Here is an 18792-nt window from a genome sequence, read left to right as displayed (position 1 = left end):
ATCTAATCTGATTTGAATTAGCCAGGTAACTGAAACCAGCCAATTATGTTTTATTTAATAAGCCATGCTTAAAAATGGCTTAGAAGCGTGTGTGAACCTGGTAGATATATAAGCACTGTTGGGATTCAGCCGGTTCTATCCGGTTTGGGTGAACCGGTAGTGATGATTGAGGGAGGCTCCGCCCACCCACTCGGACGTAATGTGCGAGAAATGCACATGCGTGGAAGGCCATGCACATGCGCAGAGATGCATGCATGTTCACATTTGCAAACTGGTAGAGAAGGTAAGTGAATCCCACCGCTGTGCGTAAGGCACACCAGTTCTTTCCCATGGTGTAAAGGATTTTAGAATTGGCCCTGGAGGAAGTGAGCCATTAAGGAGCAACTGTTAGAAGTGATTACACAGCTCCAAGATAGAAGAAACCAGTCACATGAACAACCCCACTTGTGACTATCACAATTTATGTTCATAATGTGTGAGCTCCTTTATGGCCGTAACTCAAAGGCTATCTATACCAGGGGTCTCCAACCTTGGCTACTTTAAGACTTGTGGACTTTAAGACTCAGCTTTGCTGGCTGAGGAATTCTGGGAGTTGAAGTCCACAAGTTTAAGGTAGCCAAGGTTGGAGACCCCTGATCTATACATTCCAGGGGTTCCCAACCTTTTCTATACCACGCACCCCTAGAACACTTCTGACCTATTCTCGCATCCCTTAAAAATAAATAATTATATGCATATAATTATATATATACACTATAATTTTGAAATTACTAAACGCAAGTTTTCGCACTCCCTGGAATATTGTCTTGCACCCCCAGGGGGTGCGAGCACTCTCGGTTGGGAACCCGTCCTCTATTCTGTCATCCTGAGATTCCCAATCATTTTGGTCTAATGCAGAGGTCTCCAACCTTGGCAATTTTAAGACTTGTGGAATTCAACTCCCAGAGTTCCTCAGCCAGCAAAGCTAGCTGAGGAACTCTGGGAATTGAAGTCCACAAGTCTTAAAGTTGCCAAGGTTGGAGACCCCTGGTTTAGTTGGTTAAGACACCAGGCTAGAAAGTGGAAGACTATGAGTTTTAATCCAGCCTTAAGCATGAAAACCTAATTAGTGATCTTAGGCCAGTCTCTCTCCTTCTCCCTTTTACTCTCCCTCTCTCCCCAACCCAATTCACAGGGTTATTGCCTTGGGAAAGTAAAAGGAAGAAGATGTGTTGGCTATGTTCGCTGCTTTGAGTTACTTGTAACAATAATAATACAAATAAATAAATAAAATATATTCATCAGATCTGGCTCTGCTTAGCAATTTTTCAAGAATAGTCAGGTGCTGCCACCTGCTGTAGCATTCTTTTGAGGCCATTTCCATCGTTGGGAAGCAATCCATGGAAACCAATTTTTGCCCCCCCCCAAAAAAATTCCCATCTGATTAGAAACTGACGTCATAGCATCTGGCAAGAACTTACCCATCACAACCGAGAAGGCAGATGTTGCTGGGGGAATAATTCTGACACTTTGGGATGTGGAAGTCATGTTCTGTAACTCTATGGTCATCTACGAAGAAAGAAAGGACAGAGCCAGTGCAGCTCCCCCAGACAGTTTGTGATCCAAAGAGTAGCCCCCAAAGCAGTGGTGGGATTCAGCCAGTTCGCACCACTTCGGGAGAACTGGTTGTTAACTTTCTGAGCAGTTTGGCAAACTGGTTGTTGGAAGAAATCATTAGGGTAGAGAACCAGTTGTTAAATTACTTGAATCCCAACACTGCCCCAAAGCATAAGGACAATATTCAGCACCAAAAAATGGTTGATTTTTTATGAATTGGGGGATGAAGGGAAGGCAAAAATAAGTGGGAATGGATATGTCAAGGGTCTGCAAGCCAAGCACAGTCAGTTTTTATCCTTAAAAAGCCCACAACTATTCTCCTGCCCAACACAGTCAGAACAATTTTGGCACTGTTATTATTGCACACGTTTTTCATTTCCTACAAATTTATAAAACATATAGAAGGGCCCTTAATTGTGATATTAGAATCAGAATTGGAATAGAGCTGGAAGGTCCCTTGGAGGTCTTCTATTCCATCCCCCTGCTCAAGCACAAGAACCTATACCCATGATAGCAAACCTATGGCACCATATTGGTGGGCACGTGAGGTCAGCTCTGCCGCGCATGCATGCGCAGGCCAGTTCATTTTTGGACCTTCTGGGCCCACCGGAACTAGGGAAACAGGCTGTTTCCGGCCTCCAGAGAGCCTGGGGGGATGTGTGAGGAAGGTACATTTTTTGCTCTCCCCAGGCTCCTAGAAAGGATCTGGAGCCTAGGGAGGGTGAAAAATGGGACCACCATGCCATTGCGTGCCAAAAATGGGGGTCGCGCATGCATGGGGGTGGCGCATAGAATTATGGGTGTGGGCACAGGCGCGTGACCCCCCCCAGTCCCCCTGCTTTTGGCTCTTGATGGCAAAAAGGTTAGCCATCACTGACCTATACCATTTCAGGCAAGTGACAGTCCAGTCTCTTCTTAAAAACCTCCAGTGATAGATCTATCCTTGAAGGAGAGAAGAGTTCATAGGTTTGATTTATAGGTAGTCCTTGACTTAAGGCCATAACTGAGCCTGAGAACTGCAGTTACTGTATAAATTGTCATAGACATAAAGTGGTCACCATGTAACAGTAACAGAGTTGGAAAGGACCTTGGAGGTCATCTAGTCCAAACCCCTGCTCACGCGGGAGACCTGAACCACCGAACTGCCGACCTTTCTGATTGACAAGCTCAGTGTCTTAGCCACTGAGCCACCTAGTCAGGCTATGTTTTTTTTACAACTTTTTTTCTGGCTGTCTTTAAACAAGAGCCACGGTCATTAACTGAACCCATTGTTCAATATGGGGTGGCTTTTGTTGGAAACCAGAAACAAATGCCCTTTTTCAGCAAAAACACAGTCATATTTTTTTTATTTATTTTTTATTTGCATTTATATCCCACCCTTCTCCGAAGACTCAGGGTGGCTTACACTATGTCAAGCAATAGTCTTCATCCATTTGTATATTTATATACAAAGTCAACTTATTGCCCCCAACAATCTGGGTCCTCATTTTACCTACCTTATAAAGGATGGAAGGCTGAGTCAACCTTGGGCCTGGTGGGACTTGAACCTGCAGTAATTGCAAGCAGCTGCTGTTAATAACAGACTGTCTTAGCAGTCTGAGCCACCAGAGGCCCCATATGACCACAGGACGCAGCAAATGACCATAAATGCAGTCACATGACCAGGGGTGGGTGGGGGAGGATGTCTGTCTGAACTTCGGTATGTGAAGCACCTTTAGGGGGTCCACTGAAACTTGAGCTGATCGCTAAGTGGACCAGTCATAAGTCGAGGACTCCCTGTATTTAATTAAAAGTACCCCTTTATTAAGAAATGAAAGAATGATGCTCCGATCCAGCTTGAAAAAAAAAAAAGCAAATTAACAGGCCAGGCGGATGTCAGAAATTCTCCTGAGTGGCTCTTACCTCGTAAACCTGACCAACTTCATATTCTGTAAACACCACTGCAGGAGGGTTTGAGAGGAAGATCGGTACTGACCGGGAATTGCTGAAATTAAAAGAAAAGGGGAAAAAAAGACGGTCAAGAGAATTATCAGGACTGCTGCATGTCGTCCAGGGCTGGTTGGGCTTAATGGGGATTACTTCACTGCATTGCCCTCAGAGCTTGACTCTGGCCCCACACCTTCTCCAGAAAAATGCCTGTGACAGGAGAACAGGGTGAGGCTTCCTGACTTCAGTACAGGCAGTCCTTGGCTTACGACAGTTGGCTTAGTGGCCATTCAAAGTTACAACGGCACCGAAAAAAGTGACTTAGGACAGTTTTTCACATTTACAATGATCAAAATTCAGATACTTGGCAACTGGTTCATATTTATGATGGTTGGCAGGGTCCTGGGGTCAAGTGATCCCCTTTCGCAACCTTCTGACAAGCAAAGTCAATAAGAGAAACCAGATTCACTCAAGAAGCGAGTTTGTTTGTTTGTTTGTTTAGAAAATTTATATTGCTGCTTACTTGCACATGGTGACTCCAGGCAGTTTACAAGGACATAAAAAGACCACAAAAAATAAGAAAAATAATAAAATAAAATAATAACTGTTAAATTATTAACTTAACAGCTACGGTGATTCAACAGCTGTGGCGAGAAAGCTTGTAAAATGGCGCAAAATTCACTTAAGAACAGTTTCGCTTACAAACAGAAATTTGGGGCTCAATTGTGGCTGTAAACTGAGGACCACCTGTAAAGTGAACTTCATTATATTGAAATCTCCCCCAGTGCTTCTCAAGCTTAACAATGTTTAAGATGTGTGGGCTTCAACTCCCAGGATTTTCCCGGCCAGGAAGGACATCATGAAATTATGGAGGTTCAAAAACACTGCACTCTCAAGCATATATTTCAGCCTTAGGTCCACTCAGTTTCTTCCCCACTCTGCGCCATCATGCTGCTCCAAAGGTAAAGGTAAAGGTTCCCCTCGCACATATGTGCTAGTCGTTCCCGACTCTAGGGGGCGATGCTCATCTCCGTTTCAAAGCCAAAGAGCCAGCGCTGTCCGAAGACGTCTCCATGGTCATGTGGCCGGCATGACTCAACGCCAAAGGCGCATGGAGCGCTGTTACCTTCCCACCAAAGGTGGTCCCTATTTTTTCTACTTGCATTTTTTACCTGCTTTCGAACTGCTAGGTTGGCAGAAGCTGGGACAAGTAACGGGGGCTCACCCCATTACACGGCATTAGGGATTCAAACCGCTGAACTGCCGATCTTTCAACTGACAAGGTCAGCGTCTTAGCCACTGAGCCACCACATCCCTGCGTCTCCAAAGGTAGCCATGGCCTTTTGTTTTAGCCAAAATGAAAGAGGTTATCTTTTGGTGAAGTCATAAACCACCCCATGCCTTCCTGAAACAGGAGGTGGTGACGCCAATATTTCAGTGGCACCCTGCCTGAAGAATATTGTGATTCTGACATATTTTTTTGGGGGGGGGGACGACCTTTTTCGGATCTGAGCCCTGAAAGGCTAGGCGACTCCTCCTCCTCTCATTTTCTCAAAGCAGAAGATGTGCAAACTGGCGATGCTCCCACAGTTGTGCTTCACAGTGAGTTTATATCAGCTGGTCTTTGAAGGCAGGATGTGCCCTACCTTGCTATCAAAAGCAACAACTTTGTGTCAAATTTCCTCTTCCCTTTTTTGCAACAGGCAGGCTGTGTTCCCTGAGCGACATAAAAGATTTTTGCATTCAGGTTTAGAATGCCTTGGAATGTTTGGGAGAGGGAGAAGCACATAAATGCTAAATATCACTGCTGCAGCTAAGAGGGCCAGTTGGGTAACTTTTTCTGTAAAGGGCTACCTTTCCGTCACAAACTTTCTTCTTCCTCCTATTATCCGCTCCGCCTTCTTCTGAGGCAGAATCAAGGACTTGCCTCCGTGGAGTGAATTAGGTGGGAAAAAGCGAGGATTTTTCAGGAAATTGTGGCGGTCTTTCATTCTCTGAAGATATAGACGGTCTTTCTGCCGGTCGGCTCTGGACATTTCATCCATCCAGACGGGTTTGCCTGAGGCTTTAGCCTTCTTCTATCACAGGTGAAACAAGAAACATGCTTTCAGATAAGACCTGTATATAAGATTCACCCTGCATCACCAAAAACTGATCTCACAAGCTTTGAGATTTTCAAAACCCTAGAACTGAAGGAGCCACTCCTGAATTTTGCTTAAGGCAAGAATCTTATTTAAAACCACCCCACAGACAGCTTGTCCAGTCCCTATTTGGTCCAGCAAAGGGGACCCCAACATCTTTCTGGATTATACTTCAGTATCCAGTAGGGATCTTTTTTGACTTAATAGTTCATGACTGACCATTTGAAGTCACAAGGGCACTGAAAAAAAGCTGCAGCATCCCCATGGTCATGTGGTCAGAATTCAAATGCTTGGCAACCGATTTATATTTATGACAGCTGCAGAGTCCTGGGGGTGTCCACCTTTTGAGATCTTCTAACAAGCAAAGTCAACGGGAGAAGCCAGATTGACTTAACAATCTTATTACTAACTTAAAAACTGCAGTGATTCACTTAACAACTGTGGCAAGAAAGGTCATTTAAACGGGGCAGAATTCACGTAACCAATGCCCCACTTAGCAACAGAAATTTTGGGCTCAATTGAAGTTGCAGGTAGAGGACTACCTATCTCCTACTGTGAATTTAAAAAAACAATAACAATATTCAGCCAGAATCTGCTTTTCTGCACCTGAAACCCCATTTTTCAAGTCCTGCAATTTGAAGCAGTAAAAAACAAGTCTCAAAACCCTTTTTGTGGCCCTGATTCTGTAAAATGCTCTACTAGCAGACTGCTCAAAGGTGCTTTTTTTCCCTGAACAATAACTGGACTGTTTTTTCCTTGAGGAGGAAGAAGAAGAAAACATTTTGCTTCTCATCCAAGAAGTTTCATCTGTTCTGATGGCGGGGGGGATGGAAGGATAGGTTATGATAGGATGGGGTCGGTGGAGGGAATGGAAGGGCAATCCAAGTTCTGAAGAAGCTTTTTATTTATTTATTTATTTATTTATTAAATTTTTATACCGCCCTTCTCCCAAGGGACTCAGGGTGGTTTATAGCCAAAATAAAAACGACAGCAATATACACATAAAACCATGAATTAAAAAACTTATTACACAAATGGCCGAATTAAAACATTGAGAATAAAACCCCATAAATTATAAAATATTAAAACATTAAAACTAATTAAAATCCTATGCCAGTCCTGCGCGAACAAACAAATAGGTCTTCAAGCTCGCGGCGAAAGGTCCGAAGGTCCGGCAGTTGCCGAAGTCCAGGGGGAAGTTCGTTCCAGAGGGTGGGAGCCCCCACAGAGAAGGCCCTCCCCCTGGGGGCCGCAAGCCGACATTGCTTGGCGGACGGCACCCTAAGGAGTCCCTCTCTGTGAGAGCGTACAGGTCGGTGGGAGGAATTCGGTAACAGCAGGCGGTCCCGTAAGCACTGTTCCCTCTAAACTGCGCGCGTGCGCAAATGCGCACTGCTGACACGGTCTCCGCGCACAGGAAATCTGTGCTGCGCAGCTAATCAACGCCTGTCAAATGACGTTGATTAGCTGCGCAGCACAGATTCGGCTAGCCGATTCTAGCTAAAAGTTTTAGCTAGCCGAATCTGTTTGATTCTTTTAATAAATCATGTGACTTGAATGGATGGATTTAATAAATGAATAATAATAAATAATAATAATAATAATAATAATAAATAAATAAATAAATAAATAAATAAATAAAATAATAATAATAATAAATAAATAAAATAAATGAATGGATTTAATAAATCATGTGACTTGAATGGATGCGATGCTGGCATGACCCGCACGTCTGATGTTGCTCACAGTGGTTCAAGGGACCGCTCAGGGAGTTAGTGTGCTTGCTCAGACTCGTGAAAAATTAGAGGGAACATTGCCTGTAAGTACCCTGGCCCTAAGCCATGGAGCGCTTTAAAGGTAGTCACCAACACCTTGAAGTGCACCCGAAAGACCACAGGTAGCCAGTGCAAACTGTGCAGGAGTGGTGTTACATGGGAGCAACGTGAGGCTCCTACTATCGCCCGCGCAGCTGCATTCTGAACCAACTGGAGCCTCCGGGTGCTCTTCAAGGGGAGCCCAATGTAGAGAGCATTGCAGTAATCCAAGCTTCTTGAATGAGAAGTGAAATATCTTCAAAGAAAAACCGGAAAGTGCAGTTGCCTCTTGAAAAAGCACCTTTGGGACAACCAGCATGAGTTGCAACTATAATTCCAGGCTCAATTGCAGTCATAAATTGAGGACTACCTGTAGCCTAACTGACCAAAAATATCAAAATAGGTAGCTATCCAGATCAGAAGTCCATCATGAAAACTTACTAATGTGTTTCTGGGGTATCTTCCAGCACTATTTGAAGCACACTGTGATATTTCTTGAACTATAACAGGGGGGAAATAGGGCTTTTTGAAGAGACCCTGTCAGAGCTGAAGAAGCTTTTTGGATGAGAAGCAAAACATCTTCAAAAAAAAAAAACAACACAAAAAACCCAGAAAGTCCAGTTGCCTCTTGAAAAAGGACCTTTGGAACATCAATGGACATCTCAAACCTGAGAAAGATTAACCTGATCACATCATGAGACAAGGCTGACCTGTGGGGATGGATCAGAAAACAATGTCAAAATAAAACTAGATTGTACCTTATAGAGCAATGCCACAGATCTGTCTGAAAAATCAGGCTCTGAAGAGTCCAGAGTTAAACTGGACAAAGATACATCTGGAAGACTTGCCCATAGCTTTTTGATGCGTGAATTTTCCTTGAATTGGAGAACTTCTGAGTCAGGAGGAACGTAATGTTTACAGTCAGTTTCTCTCAAATAGCCCGGTTCTGAGAAATCTGCGTTTAAAAAAAAGTTAAGTTCAGAAAGAAACCTAGAAACAGAACAGTCATCGTTCATACACATATTTTTTTAAAAATGACAGTCTCATATACTTTCAGGTATGACTATTATATTGCGTTCTGGAAAAAAGTCTCAATCGTCTTTCTAGTTACCTTTAGGAGCATGGGTTAGTAGTACCGGATCTGTGATGTAATCATCAGGACAGATTAAATGGTGTTTTTTAAGGAGGGCGCCATCCACACACCATCTGAATGTAGACTTCACTAGGCAAATGCACATTTAAGAGAGATAAGTTTTTAAAAATAAACTGTTCCCATTATTTTTCCATTATATATATTTACAGATCCCTCATATCCTGGACATAAACTGTTTCTACTCCTACCCTCAAAACGACGCTATAGAGCACTGCACACCAGAACAACTAGACACAAGAACAGTTTTTTCCCGAAGGCCATTACTCTGCTAAACAAATAATTCCCTCAACACTGTCAGACTATTTACTGAATCTGCACTGCTATTAATCTTCTCATCGTTCCCATCACCAATCTCCTTCCACTTATGACTCTATGACTGTAACTTTGTTGCTTGTATCCTTACGATTTATACTGATATTGCTTCCTGATTGCTTATTTGCAGCCTATGACTATCATTAAGTGTTGTAAGTGTTGAACCTTGATGAAGGTATCTTTTCTTTTATGTACACTGGGAGCATATGCACCAAGACAAATTCCTTGTATGTCCAATCACACTTGGCCAATAAAAATTCTATTCTATTCTATTCTGTTCTGTTCTGTTCTGTTCTATTCTATTTCTTCATACAGGGGAATAGAACATTTTGGAAGGGAAATAGGTCAGGGCAGCTAATCTTTGAATTACAAGCACAATTGGGACCAGAATTTCTGTTGCTGAATAAGACACGATGTTAGATAAAAGTTGTGCCCTATTTTTCAATCTTTTTCTTTTTTGCCATGAATCACTGCAGTTGTTAAATGAATTGTGTGGTCACTAAGCGAATCCGAGTTCTGCCATTGATTTTGTCGCAAGCCAGCTGGGAAGGTCGCAGAGGATGATCACATGACCAGAGATGTGCAACGATTGTAAACAAATGCTGGTTGCCAAGCGCCCAAATTTCGATCATCTGACTATGGGGATGCTGCAAGAATCGTCACGTTTTTTTAGTATCCTTCCAACTTTCAACAGTTGCTAAACAAATAGTTGTAAGTCAAAGACTACTTGTAATCAATTTGCACATCCACCAAAAAAAAAAAGAATAGCTTTGGAGGCAGTTATGTTTCACAGGAATTATCCTGAACTGAAAAATAGGAGCAGAAAAATAAAAAGACTTTCCTCTTGTCTCTTCATCGTAATTTTTATTTTTCTAATTTTTCAGTAAGCCAACCAAATAGGATTTGTGCGCATTTGAAATGTGGATTTACAGGCGGCTGTTACGTATAAGCTGGGCTGAGAAAATCAGAAATGTGAAGGTGATAAGCCGCCTGGGAAAACCAAGGGAAACCATCAAAAAGTAAAAGTTAGAATATTTTGGACATGGGATGCGACACCCGGAAAAATACGGCATCCTTCACTTAATCCTCCAGGAAAAGATTGAAGGCAAATGAGGTCTAGGCAGAAGAAGAACATCATGGCTTCAAAATCTAAGGGACTGGCTTGGACAAAACTCAGCAGCTCTTTTTCGTGTGGCTCTTGATAAAAATAGGATCGCTACCATGATCGCCAATGTCCAATGACGGATATGGCATAAAAAGAAGAAGTGCCTTGCCATCAATCCTTCCCATACCAACAAGGTCAAATCAAATCCTTACTAATTTGTAGAAAACCAAAGGACATTTGGTTTCCATGGTATAAGTTACATTAGAATAGAAGTAATCCTCAATTTACAACCATTTGTTTAGGGACCATTTAAAGTTACAACAGCACTAAAAAAAAGTGATCATTTTTCACACTTACAACCTTTGCAGCATCCCTGCAGTTACATCAGAGATGGGTTTCAGCAGGTTCTGACCAGTTCTGGAGGACCGGTAGTGGAAATTTTGAGTAGTTCGGAGAACCAGTAGTAAAAATTCTGACTGGCCCCACCCCCATCTATTCTCTGCCGCCGAGTCCTAGCTGATGAGTAGGAAATGGGGATTTCTGCCTGGAGTGGGGTGGGAATGGAGATTTTACAGTATCCTTCCCCTGCCACACCCACCAACCCACGCCCACCAATCCATGCCATACCCACCAAGCCACACTCACAGAACCGGTAGTAAAAAAATTTGAAACCCACCACTGAGTTACATGATCAAAATTCTGATGCTTGGCAACTGGCATGTATTTATGACGGCTGCAGTGTCCCTGGAGTCAGTTGATCCCCTTTTTTGTGACCTTCTGAGAAGTGAAGTCAATTGGGAAGTCAGATTCACTTAATAACCGTGTTACTAATTTAACAACTGCAGCAATTCAATTGTGGCAAGAAAGGTCATGAAATGCGGGGGGGGGACGACCCACTTAACAACTGTCTTGCTTAGCAATAGAAATGTTGGGCTCCATTGTGATCGCAGGTCGAGGATTACCTGTAAAAGGAAACATAGGAAATGCTCATTCCTTCACCTGATGGCATTGCAGCTCGGCGGTAGGTTTCTGGAACTTCTAGCTGATACAGGCTCAAGATCCTCTCCTCTTCTGCCGTGGCCCTGGCCCTTGCTTGGATGATGTGTTTCTCCAACATCTGGGCCTCCATTTGCCGGTGATTATACTCTTCATGGAGCTATTATTGTCATGGTTAACATTTAAATATAGATTCAATTTATTTGACATCAAAATACAGATCTTTTATATTATATGCAAAAAAGAGGAATTCTCCTAAAGATAGAAATGGGCCATTGACTTCTGATAAAGAATAAGATTAAGGTAACATTTATTGTCATTTTTCTATTGTGTGGTACCCATTAAAAATGAAACTCTGTTGCCTGCTCTCAAACAAAAAGTATATATCTATCACGTATATAACACGCATATACACATACTATATATATAAATACATATATGTTTTCTGAGGTTTTCGCGGGTGTTTGTATGTAGGTCTTTGGTTATTCAGGTTTTCTTTGGTTATTCTTTGGTTATTCGGGTTTCTTTGGTTATTCGGGTTTCTTTGGTTAGTCTTTGGTTATTCGGATTATTCGGCATTGCTCCTAGAAGCATGAAGCTGTAAACACCAGCCTGAAGATGATGAATGAGACTTCGTCGAAACATCGCCAAGACACTTCCAATTTTACATGGGAGAAAACCCGAATAACCAAAGACCAAACACACACACACACACACACACACACATGTGGTTGTTTTTCTCACAGAATAGTCCCAGGACGCTGACGAAGTCTCATTCGCCATCTTTAGGCTTCAGCTTCATGCTTCTCCAGAAGCACGAAGCTGAAGCCTGAAGATGACGAATGAGACTTCATCGAAACATCGCCAAGACACTTCCAATTTTACGCGGGAGAAATCCCGAATAACCAAAGACCTACATACAAACACCCGCGAAAACCTCAGAAAAATATATATATATATAAAAATACATCAGAAAACAAATAAAAATACATATATATATATATATAAATACATAAACACACACACACACACAAATACATACATACACATATACGTACATTCATATATCAATTACTATCCATTTTGTATACATAGCGGAAAGAGGAAAGTTAAGAATTCACAAGATTGATACTACTATATGGAACAAAACTGTGACTGAATGTATATCAGGGGTGTCAAACCAGTGGCCGGCAGGCCAGATGCGTTATACCCACCGCCATGCCCACCCCAACTTCGCAAAGGGGGAAAATGCCGCAAAACATCATGTGATGACAACATGATGCCGTGAGTTTGACACCCATGATGTAGACCAGGGGTCTCCAACCTTGGCAACTTTAAGACTTGTGGACTTCAGCTCCCAGAATTCCTCAGCCAGCAAAGTTGGGAGTTGAAGTTCACAAGTCTTAAAGTTGCCAAGGTTGGAGACCCCTGATCTAGATGTTCTGCTTCAGATACCACAAAGTCTCCTCCCAGAAGTTAACAAGCAAAACAGGTCATGAAGAGGATGATCTGATTCTGATTTATTCTATTACATTTATTCTAATTTTATAACATAATTAATAAACATATGTTTATGTTGATTAATGTTATGCTTATGTGTGTTTATCTGTCTTTGTGTATTTTGGCAGATAGGGCAGCACTCCAGAGGGTTAAAGCCATTGCCCAGAGGATCATTGGTTGCCGTCTCCTCTCTTTGGAAGAGCTTTATAGCTCCCACTGCCTTAAGAAAGTTCAGAACGTCCTTAAAGATCCATCTCATCCTGGATCTCACCCTTTATTTTGAAATTTTTACCATCTGGAAGATGGTACAGGAGAATAAAAACAAGACAAATAGGCTGAAAAAACAGCTTCTACCCCAGGGCAGTAACTATATTGAATTCTACAGTATAGTGTAATAATAATGCAGTATTGGGTTTTCACTTCAATCGTATAGAATGGGAAGGATGTGTGTTTATGTTTTATTTTTATAGTTATAATGTACACTGAAGGTGGCATTTAATTTCGTTGTTCGAAGTGTGATGACAATAAACTAAAATATATCTGTCTATCTGCTCGTCTATCTATCTCCTACTGTTACAAAATGATTCAATTCTGAATGGTGATTAAGCAGAACTTCTGCAAGCTGAAGTCACCTAATTCTTAAGTGTTTTCCTGAACAGAGATAAATGGAAAGTTTACCTTTCGCAATTCTTCCACAAAGTATTCGTGATGGGGATTTTGTCCTCCACGGGATTTGATCATATTATTCACCATGTCTGATGCTATCACCTCTGAAGTATATAAGCTCTTAAAGACTTTGGTTAGCACATGGGAAATGTCCTGAGTGGGGATAGGAGGAGAAATAATTAGAAACAGATGTAGAAATATTTGATTTGGTGATCCTACAATAAGAATGACAGCAGAATTCACATCAATAAATAGTACAGTTAAAGAAATTCTTGAAAACTGGCATAAAGCAACCTTTATATTGAAAGTTACAATGCATACGTGTTCAGTGTTAAAAATCTTCAGCATACATTCAAATTAATTAAATTGACAATACAGATAGTCTTCGACTGATGATCACAATTGAGCCTAAAATTTCTGTTGCTAAAGTGAAGAATTTGTTAAATGAATTTTGCCCCATTTTAGGATCTTCCTTGCCACAGTTGTTAAGGGAATCACTGCAGTTGTTAAATTAGTAACAAGATTGTTAAGTGAATCTGGCTTCTCCCATGTCTTTGCTTGTTAGAAGATGGCAAAAGGTGGCCCCAGAACCCTGCAACCGTCATAAATATGAATTATCAGATATGCGTTTTTGTGCTGAAAACTTCCCTCGGCTTATACTCGAGTATATACGGCTTATACTCGAGTTTTGTTTTTAAAGCCCTCGGCTTATACTCGAGTATATACGGCTTATACTGAGGTTTTTTTTCTTTTTCACATTTTACCGGACGGAAGCCCTGCGGTGCAGTGAGAGGCGGGGCGGGGAGCCGCCAGCCTTCTCAGCTGAGGGAGGAGGGTTTCCCCAACCGGTAGGTGCCTCATTTCCCACCCTCGGCTTATACTCGAGTCCCCAGTTTACCCCAGTTTTTGGGGTAAAATTGGGGACCTCGGCTTATACTCGGATCGGCTTATATTCGAGTATATACGGTAGTTGCCAAGCATTTTAATTTTGATCATGTGACCATGGGGATGCCTCAACTGTTGTTAAGTGTGAAAAACAGTCATAAAGTCACTTTTTTCAGTGCTGTTGTAACTTTGAATGGTCACTGAATGAATTGTTGTAAGTGGAGGACTATCTGTATGATGACAATAAGTTTAGCAGCTGAGTTTCTTGCTATTATGTCTAACTAATTAAGGATTACAGTGACAGAAAATAACTTGTGTTTGAATTTCAAACGTGTGTTTGAAATTAATAAGGCTTTTTAAAAATTCAGTCCAAACCAGTTATAAAATGGTTTGTTCATGTGACCGACCTGTTTTTACAGTCTTTTTTGTCGCATTAAGCAAACAAGACGGTCCTAAAGAGAACAACCAATTATTATGTTATGAATGAAGGCGAATCAATGTGTCCCAGGATAATGTTGCAGGATCTAATCTGAATCGGTTGCTGGGATCAGAGGTTTAGCCTTCCGAGCTTTCGGACTTCTCTCTCACCATAATCTGAAACACGGTGAGTGAATAGTGAATGTGAAACATGGTGAGAGACAAGTTCCCCGAGGATAAGCTCCAGCACAAGTCCAAAATATCAGAAGACTGAAACTCTGGTTCCGTTGACCAACCAAGATTGGTTCCTACAATTATTACATTGTTACGGAACAACAACAACAAAAGTAACATCACACTGGCCTCAAGCCAAGTGCAAAATATTCATATATAAAATGCTAAAGTTACAATGATTACAATATTTAGGATCTTCTATATTCGTGTAGATTGTGTGGGGTTAGGGTCAAGAAACAGTGGCTTTAAATTACAATCAATCAGAACAGAGTTGGAAGGACCTTGGAGGTCTTCTTATTCCAACCCCCTCCTTCAGCAGGAGACCCTGTACCATTTCAGATAAGTGACTGTGCAGTCTCTTCTTAAAAACCTCCATTGTTGGAGCACCCACAACTTCTGAAGGCAAAGCTGTTCCATTGGTTGATTGTTCTCACTGTTAGGAAGTTTTGCCTTAATTCCAAGTTGCTTCTCTCCTTGATTATTCCATTGTTTTTTGTCCTGCCTTCAAGTGCTTTGGAGAATAAGTTGACCCCCTCTTCTTTGTGGCAACCCCTCAATAGCAACAATAAATAACTCAGCTGTAAATCAGAAATTATCGTCTAAGTGTAAGTGCTTTTAACTGTGGAACAGACTCCTGGATGTTGTTGCTTCTCTTTTACGCCCTCAGAAGCTTGAGAATGAACAACATAAAACTGAAGCGAGTGATTTCATAAATCAATGTTTCTGGGTACTCGCTAGGATTTTCCTGTAATTGCAACTAAGGCTTCCCTGGAGGTTATTCCAATTTGAGTTTAGGAATTAGCTTTATGAGATAGAGGACAGTAGGGAGAAGAATTACCTTTCAGACTCGCAAAACCTCCAGTGGATTTTTTGAATTCAATCCATGGGGACCAAATGGAGTACATTAGTCATTAATTTCATAAAAATGTATCTTCCTAGCCTCATCATTTCTAAAGATTCTAATTTATGTGAAAGCTCAGATTTCTGCAGGCTGGCTATATATGCCTAAGAATGTAGTCCTCAACATATGACTTTAATGGAGTTTGTGCATTATAGTTTTTTGTTGTTATGGTTGTAAAATGTTACATCATTTTTTTGCAGCAGTTGTTAATACATTGCTCTACTTACAACAGTTCATTTAGTGACTGTTCAAAGTTACAGCAGAGCTGAAAAAAGTGACTTATGACTGTTTTTAACACTTTGTAACATCCCAATGATCATGTAATTAAAATTCAGATGCTTGGCAACTGACTCATACTTATGACGGTTGCAGTGTCCTGGGGTCATGTGATCACCTTTTGTGACCTTTGGAAAGCTAAATCAATTTGGAAGCCAGATTCCCTTAACAACCATGTTGTTAGTTTTTGAACTGCAGTGATTCATTTAACAACTGTGGCAAGAAAGATCGTAAAATGGGGCAAAACTCGCTTAACAAATATCTCACATAACAACAGAAATTTTAGACTCAATTCTTACGTCGAGGACCTCCTGTAGAATGCCACAGTCATCAAGCATACCAATAATTTGTTATGGGCACAGTTTTGCTAAAAACCAAAAGTACATGCTAGTTTTCAGCAAAACCATTGTAAACTGTGATTATGGGACCATGAGATGCTGCAAACATCATAAATGCAGCCATTACTGAGTGTCTAAAGCAGTGATGGAGAACTTTTTTGGCACCAAGTGCGTGCGCAGCACTATGTACCAAAAAGGGAACACTTCATGTAGCACTGGGCGACAACCAGGAAGAGAGCTGTAAGGGGGGCATTAGTGTGCTGGAAAATGAACTTCCAGTTTTCAGTGCATGCGTGTGCGCTGGATGGAAAGTCTTCCAGGTTCTGGTGCTCATGCACACGTGCCAATCCAGCTGGCATGCTCATGCTGGGAAACGAAACAAAATGCTACATTTCCTGCACGCATCGCATGCGCATGTGCAGCAGAACCTAGAAAAGGAACGGGCAGTGCCGCACGTGCCAGGCAAAATGGCTCTGCATGCCACTTTGGGCATGTGTGCCATAGGTTCGCCATCATGGGTCTAAAGTTTGGTCTTGTGACCACAGAAAGGGCCCTGACCATCAAAACTTGAGACCTAACTAGCCCTAACTAGGTCCAGTATAATTTTAATGGTTGCTAAGCAACCAGTTTTAAGTTGAGGAGTCCTCTATGGCCAAAGGCCAACTGAATTGACAAGTAAACCTACAATCAAGATATTTCCGTAGTATTTTTAAAAACATTGTCCCTCCATTTTTGAGTAAGAATACCTGCACTAAATCAAAAGAAGCTAATCTTTCTCCACGCAGGTTCCATATTTTGATTCAGTCCTTCATCTCAGCTAATATTTACTCACCTCAACAATTTTCCCCAATGGGTTAAGTACTGGAAAAATTTAAAAATGGAACACATACCAAACCTTCCTCTCTTCCTGCAGCAACGTAATCATCTGATCATTCCTAATGTTTTGCTTCATTCTTAAACACAAACACTGACACACATACAGGAAATCCTGAACACAAAGCTTCATTCTCCTGCACTTGGGCCAACTTTTGGTGGCTGGTTGTATTTTCGTAAGCTTGCAGGCAGCTCTGGAAACATACCGTTAAAGATAAGGGAGTTTTTCCAGGAAAAAAAAAATATTATTATGGTTGGTCATACAACCAGTTAGATGTTTAGATTGCATTTGCCTTTTTTGTCCACGTGTCCTTGGGATAGGCAGATGTTATTTAATATTATTAATATAAATCGAGTTTGGATTCTATTGAATCCAAACGCGGTTGCAGAAAATATGACTTGAGTAACAGAGTGGTCAATGCCTGGAATACACTACCTGACTCTGTAGTTTCTTCCCCAAACCCCCAAAACTTTAACCTTAAATTGTCTACTGTTGACCTCACCCCATTCCTAAGAGGTCTGTAAGGGGAGTGCATAAGAGCACCTGTGTGCCTACCATCCCTGTCCTAATATTCCTTTTTACTTACTCTTTTCATGTATCCAAATTATGTTTATACTTTTACCTGTTATCTTATATATCAGGGGTCTCCAACCTTGGCAACTTTAAGACTTGTGGACTTCAACTCCCAGAATTCCTCAGCCAACTTTGCTGGCTGAGGAACTCTGGGAGTTGAAGTCCACAAGTCTTAAACTTGCCAAGGTTGGAGACCCCTGTTATATATGATTGACAAATAAATAAAATAAAGAAATAAATACTGTCACAGGGTTAGGGGTTAGGCTTAGGGTGTTTTGCAACTACTGTTATTATTAAACCATTCTTCATTGTGGTTCTTCTCCCTGTGAAATAAAAGCATTTACAACATTTTCTGAATCCAAAGGGGTGTGTTTAAATCATCGATGAAAGAACCTGGTGCATCTTAAATACTGTACCTTTTTTAAAAAAATAAATCGGGTTTTTTTTTTAAAAAAAAAATCGGGTGTTTTTTTTTTAAAGTTTCTCTCTAATGCCCAGATAAACGGGCGATGATAAGAAATGTGTTAAATACAATGAAATCATCAATAAAATGGACTAGGTAGGTTCCTCCACACCCACTTCCCCCTTGTGCTGCAGGTAGGCTGAATAAGCACTCTGCACATGCCCAGGAATCCTGTGCCTGGGGGAGCCCAAAATACCATCTCGGGGTCTACAGGAAAGAGGCATTGCAGGTGGCATTCTGCCCATGCTCATATAGGAATCGTTTTGTCAGGCCAGGTGTACCCCCACCTCCCAAAAAAACGCCCTGGAATTGAGAAGCGTCTGCAAGGTTACTTAAACCCGGAGGGCGCGGCGGCAGAAGCGGGAGCGGCTCTTCGTTCACCTGAGTCAGTTCCGAAGCGGGCCTGTGCCTGTACATGGAAGGCTCGGGGCCCGGAGAATCCCTGGGGCGCAGGGCGCCCCTTTCCTCGGCGGGCAGCATCTTCTCGCAGCGCCCTTTCCCCGGTTGCTAAGAACTTGCTTTTTGAGAAGCGAAAACCGGGCCCTTAGCAACAGCGACTTCCGGTCTCTTCCGGAAGCCCCCGCCTCCGAGCTCCGATTTTTCCCCCAATCTAGCCCGCTAG

General features: G+C 41.8%; 1 protein-coding gene across 1 annotated transcript in view; it reads right to left on the bottom strand.

Moving 5' to 3' along the window:
* The window catches only part of DLEC1 (DLEC1 cilia and flagella associated protein), an 86942-nt gene extending 68150 nt beyond the window's left edge, over window positions 1–18792 (bottom strand). The window contains exons 1-8 of the mRNA XM_058183285.1: window positions 18552–18792; window positions 13222–13362; window positions 11047–11203; window positions 8589–8699; window positions 8236–8432; window positions 5377–5600; window positions 3499–3580; window positions 1461–1548 (exon numbers count right to left, since the gene is read on the bottom strand). Of these exons, the coding sequence (XP_058039268.1) occupies window positions 1461–1548; window positions 3499–3580; window positions 5377–5600; window positions 8236–8432; window positions 8589–8699; window positions 11047–11203; window positions 13222–13362; window positions 18552–18650 (1099 nt within the window). The 5' untranslated portion in view covers window positions 18651–18792. The remainder of the gene's footprint in view (window positions 1–1460; window positions 1549–3498; window positions 3581–5376; window positions 5601–8235; window positions 8433–8588; window positions 8700–11046; window positions 11204–13221; window positions 13363–18551) is intronic.

Source organism: Ahaetulla prasina, chromosome 4, assembly GCF_028640845.1.
Source record: "Ahaetulla prasina isolate Xishuangbanna chromosome 4, ASM2864084v1, whole genome shotgun sequence".
NCBI lineage: Eukaryota > Metazoa > Chordata > Lepidosauria > Squamata > Colubridae > Ahaetulla > Ahaetulla prasina.
This window is presented reverse-complemented; position numbering and strand designations above follow the sequence as displayed.